General features: G+C 42.2%; 4 protein-coding genes and 1 non-coding gene across 5 annotated transcripts; 3 read left to right on the top strand and 2 right to left on the bottom strand.

The window, feature by feature from the left end:
• Window positions 1–1,112: 1,112 nt before the first annotated feature.
• Window positions 1,113–1,866, top strand: BX661DRAFT_197061 (uncharacterized protein; the record flags this gene model as incomplete). The annotated part of the gene is made up of 4 exons (XM_051538098.1): window positions 1,113–1,145; window positions 1,182–1,343; window positions 1,386–1,415; window positions 1,666–1,866. 4 exons carry the CDS (start codon window positions 1,113–1,115, stop codon window positions 1,864–1,866), a joined length of 426 nt encoding a protein of 141 aa, XP_051393589.1.
• A 706-nt stretch (window positions 1,867–2,572) lies between these two features.
• BX661DRAFT_197060 (uncharacterized protein) lies at window positions 2,573–2,989 on the top strand (the record flags this gene model as incomplete). Its single annotated transcript, XM_051538097.1, has 1 exon — window positions 2,573–2,989. One exon carries the CDS (start codon window positions 2,573–2,575, stop codon window positions 2,987–2,989), a length of 417 nt encoding a protein of 138 aa, XP_051393588.1.
• Window positions 2,990–4,265: 1,276 nt separating this feature from the next.
• On the bottom strand, window positions 4,266–4,874 carry BX661DRAFT_197059 (uncharacterized protein; the record flags this gene model as incomplete). The annotated part of the gene is made up of 1 exon (XM_051538096.1): window positions 4,266–4,874. One exon carries the CDS (start codon window positions 4,872–4,874, stop codon window positions 4,266–4,268), a length of 609 nt encoding a protein of 202 aa, XP_051393587.1.
• Window positions 4,875–6,070: 1,196 nt separating this feature from the next.
• Window positions 6,071–6,142, bottom strand: BX661DRAFT_t37. The gene has a single exon. It is a non-coding gene; the product is annotated as a tRNA-Trp (tRNA).
• A 2,201-nt stretch (window positions 6,143–8,343) lies between these two features.
• On the top strand, window positions 8,344–9,575 carry BX661DRAFT_179341 (domain of Kin17 curved DNA-binding protein-domain-containing protein). Its single transcript, XM_051535168.1, has one exon. The coding sequence runs from the start codon at window positions 8,554–8,556 to the stop codon at window positions 9,508–9,510; it is 957 nt and encodes a 318-aa protein (XP_051393586.1). The 5' UTR covers window positions 8,344–8,553; the 3' UTR covers window positions 9,511–9,575.
• Window positions 9,576–9,601: the final 26 nt, after the last annotated feature.

Here is a 9,601-nt window from a genome sequence, read left to right as displayed (position 1 = left end):
TTTATATTACTATAATTCCACCTTTTCATTCACAATATTTTGGTATATTAAAACACGATCTTTTAATTCAACATCCACTTACCATCAGCCATCTGCCGAAAACTAGCAACTAGTAGCATGTACCCTCAACCATACCCTGTTTACTTTCTTGCCAGCGAGAGCGCGCTGAATGACGCATTCTGTACACCCTGTGGATCGTCTGAACATCATGGATCTTTTTGTCAGATATCGTGATAAACCGTGTTATTATATTGTCATTCAGAGTCACCTTAGTGTATAAAACAATTCCATCTTGGGCTTCCCCTCTTTTTTTGTAAATACTACAAATGCCGTTTAATAGCGCAAATAAAATGAGCAATGCCAATATTAAACAAGGCAACGCTCTGATTTCTCATTGCTGCAATTCCCTATTGAATTTTTTTTAGCTGCTTTTTATTTTCATTTTCATTTTATTTCTTTATTCAATTTTCTAGAATAGAGAGTGAGAAATGGAAAATAATGAGAACTAATTCAAGGTCGCGTGCCGTTTTGATTCAGCGCCTGGCCAGCTCGCTTGCAGTGGCAGCACAAAGTGTGGCACCACAGTAAATCCAAAGGCTCCCTTGCCTCGCACATTTGCGACCAACAACCAGGCCTCCACCAGTTGACGCAGCTACCTGTACATACGCCTTAACAAACCAATCATTCAACTGAAACGGCAACCAAATGAAGACAAAACAAGTATTCTGGGCAAACGCCGGCTGCTGCGAAAAGGCAGCAAGCAATGGGCATATCTGGTCTAGAGTGATTATTTTGGTGTTGTCTAAAACAATATAGCTAATTTCAATACTGCACTTAGTGATTCTGACAAAGCAAATGCGCGCATGGTGCTATTGGTTGCATAACATGTAGTAAGTGCTGATGATTTAGCCAGGGTTTGTAATCAAAATTTGTCGTCCACTTTGAGTGCAACCAATAGGTTGGTCGTCAAGATCTTGAGCTCAGTAATCTTGGATGCTGTGTTGGGCAAAGTAATTAAGCAGCTGTGGCATGAGGTCGAGGTAAAAGATAACTCGCTCAAGTTGCTGTGCATCTTGTGCAATGTCATCCGCTTGTCAACCAAAGCCAAAGTCATGAGCACCCAGGCAAGGTGCACCCACGAGCAAGTTGGGCTAATCAATTGGCAGAAGGAGATAATATAGGACCCTGGGTTGCTGGCTTTGCACAAGGCTGATCTGGATCAGAAGCAGGAGCAAGGGCAATTGATGCATATGGAGATAAACATGGGTATACACATAACGCAGATGAAGGAACAGTTTGCCGGTCTCACCACCAGGCTTGCTGATGTGGCCACCAAGCACAGGGTTGCATAGTGCCGTATGCACTCACTTGGGGATGCCACCAAGGTCTTGGCTGCCAAACATCAGGCTAAAGCTGTCCACCCAACACACACAGTAAAAAGGTGCAATAAATGCATTGCTTATTTCAAGGTACATGCATAAGAGACTCCCCACACATGCCCCAAGCCACGGCCAAAGTAAACAGTCACTGTGGTTGAGGCCATGCTAACTGCCACCGAACATATTACTATGTATTGACACCATGCATAGGAACAAAGCCAGCCATCATCAGGATATTCTTGTCATAGAGCTTGAGCAAAAGCAAAACCCTGAGGGCTGCCTTCAGTGCTGCCATGTCACCGAGTTACAGGCCAGGTTCAACAAGGTGCAGGCTGTACTGGACGAATGTGCTTATCTCATGGCCATGACAGAGGCTGTGTTGTCCTTGTCAGCATTACACAATGGTGGCTCAGTCACCACCACAGTCGAACAGCTCAAATTCTGCACTATCTTGCTCAAGGCCACACTTAGCACCTGCTACCAATGAATGCCAGCATTGGTATTCAAGCTGGCCACTGCACGTAAAGCTTCCAGTGAGCACCTAATGCATCTGCGACATGCACAGTGTGATACAAGGAATTGCGGCTTGTCTCCAACGATTGATTCATTAATCAATCACTAGTTAATTCCTTACTTGGATATGCGGGAATCCATACACACATAAATACTAATGAATATTAACAATGGAGGCTGTTCATCCCTTGGCTTTCTTTTAGTTCATTTTGTTCAATATATTTTTTTAGCGTAACAGCCAGCATCTGCCACTTTTGCTGATGAGATCATACAGGCCAGCAGTGTGGCAGCCAAACGGCATAAAAGCATGGGATGGCCAACACAGTATAGACAGCGACAGTAATATCCATCTACTCTGATAGGAATTCCGAATCTGCAGCCAGAGACAGCAGTGCCAAGGCTGTAAATCACGTATTGCATGACAAAAATTAATGGTGCCAATTATGCCAAACTCATTTTTTTGCTGCTGCAAAAGTTGCCACATGAGTTCAAGGCTGTGCTGCTTGAATACCCAAAAACACGACAGCGCTGGATGTCGTCAAGTTCTATTGACTGCTTTTAGTGCATGTATCTGCCACTCCTTTTGAATGCTGCCTCCTGCTGCCCAGTAAACCACATGCATACTGCTACTGTGCTTCATGAACGCTCAGGGTAGTTTTTTTGTCTCGCCGATGCATCATATGGCACAGAACATTGTGGCACCAGTGTCCTTTCCAGATGCAAAGTCCAGTGCTCATTTTATAATGTGCGATCTTTCAATAGACACTGTTGATAGCCCATATATGCTGCCGATGTTGGCAAAAACGCTAGCTGTGTTAACTATGCCATTGGAGACCGAGTGCATGACCTGGCTGGTAATGCGCGTCATGCAGCCAACTGCCGCCGGAATCCACGATCTTTATGTGGAGGAATACAGCAGGAAGGAGGCCAATGCGTTGTATGCTGTGGTTGTCGATAAGTGTGCGTGGCGCTTGCCAACAGAGGCTGGGCTTGCCGGCTGCATCCTGGTCAAGGTGTCCAATGAGCTGCGCTGTTTGCATTGCGAAGACAGCATGTATGCCGTGGTTATGTGCGCCTACAACTTGCTTGCTCTATAGATTGTTATGAAAAGGGGTGGTGTAAGGAGCACTATGATTGTAGTGTTAGAAAATTGGGGGTGATTTTATAAAAGGATTTATTACTGATATTTCTAAAATGCTACTAGGGCCGGCCTCATCTTATATATGTGTCTCGTTGTCTTTGTTGTGCACCTTTTCAATTTTGCACTCCATTGGCGGAAACTGTTTCTTCTGCGAGCAGACTGGTAGCTTGGCAAGTCAATGTTGTGGTTTTTGCATATGTGCGCCTATACGTGTAAACTGCAAAATAGGGAGCATATCTGGGCATCATTATTATGACTCACTAATTTACTCCTGCATAGTCCAATTAGTCCCCTATCAATCGGCATGCAGATGGAAACTTGTTTCACAACTTTCAACCTCAGCATCTAATTACATCTCCTCGGGCTGCATAACAACATAATATCTGAGACAATAGCCGCGCCATTTAATTTACAAATGAAAAGTAGCATTCATTATATTGGAAGAATAAAATTCAATAAATATTATTAAATCATTAGCAATGAAAAGAGATCCTTTGGCTTTGAATCGATTGACAACCAAAATGATAGCAAACCAACATAACTAAACATTAGCCTCAGCTAGAATATTAGAGCCATACTAACTATTGACCATTTGGTTGCCCTCCATATAACGTATCCCATGCTGGCATAGATTGAAAAGACATACCGTTATGTGTGGGTATGCTGAGTGCTTTTAATTTTGTTTTATTTATTTTTTGCTCGCGTTTATTTTCATTCAAGCAGTATTCTTTTTTCAATTGGTTAGAGTTTTTCAATTTGAAAGTAAGAAAAATGAAGATGAAAAAGATGAAGTCGTGTGGTTCGCAAAGGTGAGGGTTGATTTGACCTTGGCATAGGATCCAGTACGGCTCCCATGCCCAGGTGCTTGCCCCGCCATCAATAAAGCCTGGTAAGTGCCTTGCCCATTATTGCTGACGGCTAGCAGTGGCCTTTGTGCTTTGTGCACTTGTGCCGGGTATCCAAAAACAACCCTGCTGACAGCAGCCTTTGTGTTATGTACACTTGTGTCGCCGCTTGTTGGATATTTTAATGGCAGTGCTGGCGGCATTGGTGCTTTGTGGACTGTTGCCAATTGACCTCTGACCAGCCGCACAGATTACATCTGCCTATTCTGCGCGCAGTATCAACCTGACTTGCAGAGCGACCAATTCGGAGTTCAACTTTTTAAGCTCATTTCCGCGTGTGCGTATCTCGGTGCTTTGTCCAGTGATTATGCTAATACGTCTGACTAGCTATCCGCGCGACAAGGCCATCCGTCCGCAAAGAGTTTCCATCCGGTCGCGAGCCGCACAGACCTGGGCAATGGCAGATATAGCCAGATAAATGACATTATCTACCCTCTTACGCCTGTTGTTGGTCTGGGTATCAGTTGCCTCAAAAACGCGGCGCAAGGCTTGCACTCTGGCGCGACACGTCAGGACAGGTGCAAGGGTTGAAGATAGAAAAGGTTCCCTCAAAAAGGGGCGCAGGGCTTGGACATTGACGTGTGGCATTTCAGGGCAGGTGAATGGCTCGATGGGGAAGGCGGCGGGTACCTCAAAGACGCAGCGCAGGGTGGGCTCGGCCACAGCATGAGTAGCCGCAAGTTCAAACGTCTGGCTGTCTAGCAGCTTGTTCTCGGCGCTCAACTGTGCAGCCTGCATATCAATTAAAGCGGTCTCGGCCTTGAAAGGAGCTTGATAGGTGATGCAGAGCATTTGTCTTCTCTGCATGTGAGTGCTGACATCCTTGAGGGTTTCAGTAGTTATGGCGGCAGGGGCAACAAAGCCTGCATGACCTTGGCCATGGCGTGTGGAAATGATCGTGCACATAACAGTACAAACAACGCTGATAGAGGCCATTTTAAAAGAATGGAAAATCAAAAAAATGACTAAAAGGAGACAAAAAAGGTGGGAGAATAATAGATGTTATAAAACAATATAGGGGATATGTTATAAGGATATGTGGTAAATAATTTTGCGCAAAAATAAAAAACACTCGGGAAAAAAAGTGTAAAGGCAAGAGGATGGCGGGTGTGTTTAAAAATGACAAGTTATTTGGGTAGTGCTGATGCTGGTGATGGTGGTGTTGGTGTTGGTGTTGATGTTGGAGAGGGATGTGTGTGGGTGGTATTGAAGAAAACTTTGCTTGAGATGTTAAAGGAAAAAACAAGGATGAAAGATGGTGGAAGGAGCAGGGCGGGAGATGCCTAGCATTTATTTTTCTGCCATTTTTTGTTTTGTGCTGTGCTAAGCTGTGCGAAAATAAATGCGCTCCTCTTTGCCCCTCACAAAAAAATGTTTTTCAGGTCGTCTCTTTCGGGTTCGGCTGGAGCGGAGTACAAGTTTCAAGAGGGCTTTCTTGTTGCATTTATATTCCCCCCTTTTTTGGCGAAAGAATGCCTTCTTCATATACATGTTATTCAAGGATCGGCAATATCCAAATATCCATCATAATGTTTCAAAATATGCACGTATTGATCAGCGGTCACTTTTACAATGCTTTTTTTAAACCGCGGTCGCTGGTGGGCAGACCATGTGTGTACAGAAAAAGTTGATATCTGTCGGCATGGATTTTTGCAGCCAAAAATAATTGACTTTTTGTAAAAAAAATTGCCAGGCTTACGTTTAGGCTGAGCCGGAATAGAACAAAGTAGCAGCAGTAATGTTTTTGTTTTGGCATTGGTAGCAGTGCGAGTATGAGGTGGATAATGGCATTGTTTTTTATTTTCTTCTCACAATGAAGGCCAAGTTTTTTATTAGCCAACACATAAAAAATAAAGGTTGCTATGAGGCATTTTTGAGCTTTTTCTTTTCTGGTGACTCTGCATCAATCATGGCAGCTAAAATGTAACCCCAAAAATGGGGGCAGAGTCACGTGACATTATAAACGCGTGAAATGTTTGATACTTCATGCACACAGTAATTTCTGGATAGTGAGCTCTTTTCGTAGTCTCATTTTTATTAATATATTATAGCCAGCACAATTATCATTATAGTAACAGTCGATGCAAATAAACAGCAGACCATAAGTAATCAATAGAAAAAGGTACAAAAACTGGGGGGTGCAGGGATCGAACCAACAACCTTCCGCTCTGGAGGCGGACGCGCTACCATTGCGCCAACCCCCCAGTGAGTAATCCTAATTGACAAGCTAATTGTCAACTGCTGATACTTCCAAGCTTGAAATAGTACCAGTTGTGGTATAAAAACTATTTTTGTTAAAGATTTAGGGTTTGTGGCTTTGCGCGTAATATATTAGCAAGCAGTACTTTTCAGCTTTAAAATTGATTCCTAGGTTCTGCTTACACATTCGGGCTTTTATTTATTTAATAGACTATGTAATGGTGTTAGCACTGTCGATTGCACTCTCATATATATGCGTATGATAAATTCTACAGGCTTTCAGAAGTTTGGTTGCCTGCGCCGGCCGCACTGCATTGCATTACTTGGCCAAAAGTAATCTTTTTCAGCTGCTTCTAATTGTATTGTATTGTTCTGCTTGCTGTTCACTTGTGTTTTTAATTTGTCTACATATCTGCTGCTTCTGCCTCATTAGGTTGACATTGCGATTTTATCTCTTCACTGAATGCGAATGCTCGGCATAAAACAAAACAAATTTAGAGAAGCACAATATTCCATTTGTACTTTTTTTGCAGCCAACACACTCATACAGTGCACCTTCTAAAATACGCTATTGGAAGCAAATTCCAACATCGTACATTCGAATGCATGTATCAGTGCGGACCAATTCGCTTGACTGGGAGCATGGCGTGACATGAAGCATTTGGAGAAGGTCTTTTGTACAAAAATGTCCAATTTTGAAATAAGAAGATTCTTGTTTGTTTTTTCTTTGCACTGCATTTTCGAACACACGTGATATTCCTATATAGAGTAAACCAAGTGAAATGTCAAAACAAAATGCAGGCATACATTTCTCATGTTAATGTAGGCCAGTGTGCATGCAAATCGTATATAAACAGCTTGGGCTTGGTGCCCTTTTCTCAAAAGTTCAACCCGCATTATTATAACTTTTTGCACCCACCACCCAAACTTTTATATTATTCTATTTATTTGTATATATCTTTCATTAATGAAGCTCTTCAAAAAAAGCCTATCAATGACCCAGACTACCATGCAACAATTAAGTATTTTTGCGGAGCTATGGAAGGCGCACTGTACACTTCCCTTATTAATGACGATACAACGTTTGAAAGTATCAAGTACGACATTTTTGGATATTTGATTGAAACTGAGAAGACTGCAGTTGGCAAAACACATGTTGAATTATGCAAGTACGTTCTTTATTTAAAAGATTCTAAAAGTTCTAAATTTGATTATGAAAACAACAAAAAAACATTGGTCAGGAAATTCATGAAGGATAATAATTTAAAAGAACTAAATTTGGGCTTGTATTATTCGCCATATTCAAGTGGGTCATCTACTACTACTAATAAAAACAATGTAGTATATTTTAATCTGGAGACTAAGGGTAAATAAAACAGCAGCTATACATAATTATTCAGCTATTGGACAGGGTAGTGTTTTTTTGACAAATGTTTTTTAACCCAGAAAAACTTAACTGAGCCTAGCCCAGCCCAACCCAGCACACGCGCAGGTTGTCACTTCTGAATAAGCACAAACAAATTATTACAGGCATAACAAAAAAGAGCAAAGCAGGCACGGGACAATCTTTTTTTAGTAAAAAAAGTTAACCTGGATACTTGCGCTTAATTTTATGTTGGGTGCACTTTCGGAGTTTCTTGGTTGCCTAAACCAACCGCATCGTATTGCTTGGCTTTTGATAAAATCGTTTTTTATTAAGTCCCACATATTTAAATAACACATTTTGATACTTCATGCCCCCATCTGCGCCTGACTAATAATGTTATTTGCTTAAAAATGACCATTCTGCTATTAAGCTGTATCCGTGCTGTTTTTCTTCTACATGTCAGAATATATTTTGTACTACCCAAATCTGAAGCGCTGGCATAGACGCTGGAGGTACATCTAGTTTTGAGACTTCTAAGAAGAAAAAAAGCTGGCCCCGAGTCACATTTCCTTATTCACCTTCACTTTCATGTAGCTCTTTCCCCCTCAACATGTAAACAAATATAGCTGGCATAAACATAATCCAGGTTTTAATTGTTCGCAGGGCGAGCATGACTCAGGCTCAGATCGAATTGTAATATTGGTATTAAACTAAATGTGGCCATAAATATAATCACCTATTTTTATGATCATAATTATGTGGAAAGGCCGTATTATAATATAATACGTTACTCCTGACTAATTCTGTTTTATTACTATTTTGTATTAAAATATATAGTGTCACAAATAAACATATCACATTATAATCCCCATACATTATTATGGCTGGGCTTGATAATGCTAAAATTCAACTTCAAGCGCCGACGTTGGTCACAAAACTAAAAAAGACCAATCGCAAAGTGTACTTTTCAAACCATATTTACTTTATATATTCATTTATCCCACATAATCAACATACACACATTCCATTTTTATATATTATTAAGCGACAATGGGCAAGCACGATTTCATGAGTCCCAAGGACGTGGCGAACCGTATGAAAGCCAAGGGCCTTCAGCGTCTCCGATGGTACTGCCAAATGTGCGAAAAGCAATGTCGTGACCAAAACGGCTTCAAATGCCACTGCGCGTCAGAATCCCACCAACGACAAATGAGTATTTTTGCAGAAAACCCCGAGCGCTACATGGAGCAATTCTCGCAAGAATTCGAGCAGTCCTTTATTTCAATTTTATCCCGCCGTTACGGGACAAAAAAAGTACACGCTAACCAGGTATATCAGGAGATTGTAGCCGACCGCCAGCATCTTCATATGAATGCGACCAAGTGGGATACGTTATCGGATTTTGTCATGTATTTGGGGAAGGGGGGGAAGTGCAGGGTAGAGGAGTCGGAGCGCGGCTGGGTGATTGAATGGATTGACACGAGTGATGAGGCGTTGGCGCGCAAAGCGGCGATTCTGAAGAAAGAGAGGCAGGAGATGGACGACGAGCAGCGTGAGAATAGGTTGCTTCAGGAGCAGATTGAGCGCGCGAAAAAAGCACAGATGGAAAACTCTGCACAACTGGAGGATTCGAAAAAACAGCCGGAGGCTACGGAGTTGAAGCGCGAGAGTGCGGATCAGCCGATTAAACTTGAGTGGAAGAAGGCACCTGGGAGGGGTCTTTTGGGCAGATCTACGGGGCTGATAAAGGCAAATAAGCTGACATTAAAGCCTAATCCATTTAAGATTGCGGCTGCAGCTGCTTCTGTTAGCAAAAAAGCTGAGCCGGTGGATGATAAAAGCGCTTCTTTGGGTTTGGCTCCAAAGCCAGCAGCACCCAAGAAGATATCTGCTGTTGAGGAGATCATGCTGCAGGAGCAGGTACAGAGGGAAAGGTTGAGAGACGACGACAGAGGATTTGACAAAAATACACTGAGACGTAGGTCGCGGTCTCCACTGAGACGCTGAGTGCCAAAAGCGTTTGCAACAATTATAAATTCAAAGTCTCCAATGTTTTCTCGCTATTGCCTATTCCATCAATATACTTTATATTGCTGAT

Source organism: Kickxella alabastrina, assembly GCF_025024165.1.
Source record: "Kickxella alabastrina strain RSA 675 chromosome Unknown BX661scaffold_5, whole genome shotgun sequence".
In the NCBI taxonomy this organism is placed as follows: domain Eukaryota; kingdom Fungi; phylum Kickxellomycota; class Kickxellomycetes; order Kickxellales; family Kickxellaceae; genus Kickxella; species Kickxella alabastrina.
The sequence above is the reverse complement of the archived record's forward strand: the minus strand, read 5'-3'. Positions and strand labels throughout refer to the sequence as shown.

Excerpts from the sequence above, each read along its gene's own strand:
- BX661DRAFT_179341 (XM_051535168.1), top strand. The coding sequence starts at position 8,554 with ATGGGCAAGCACGATTTCATGAGTCCCAAGGACGTGGCGAACCGTATG.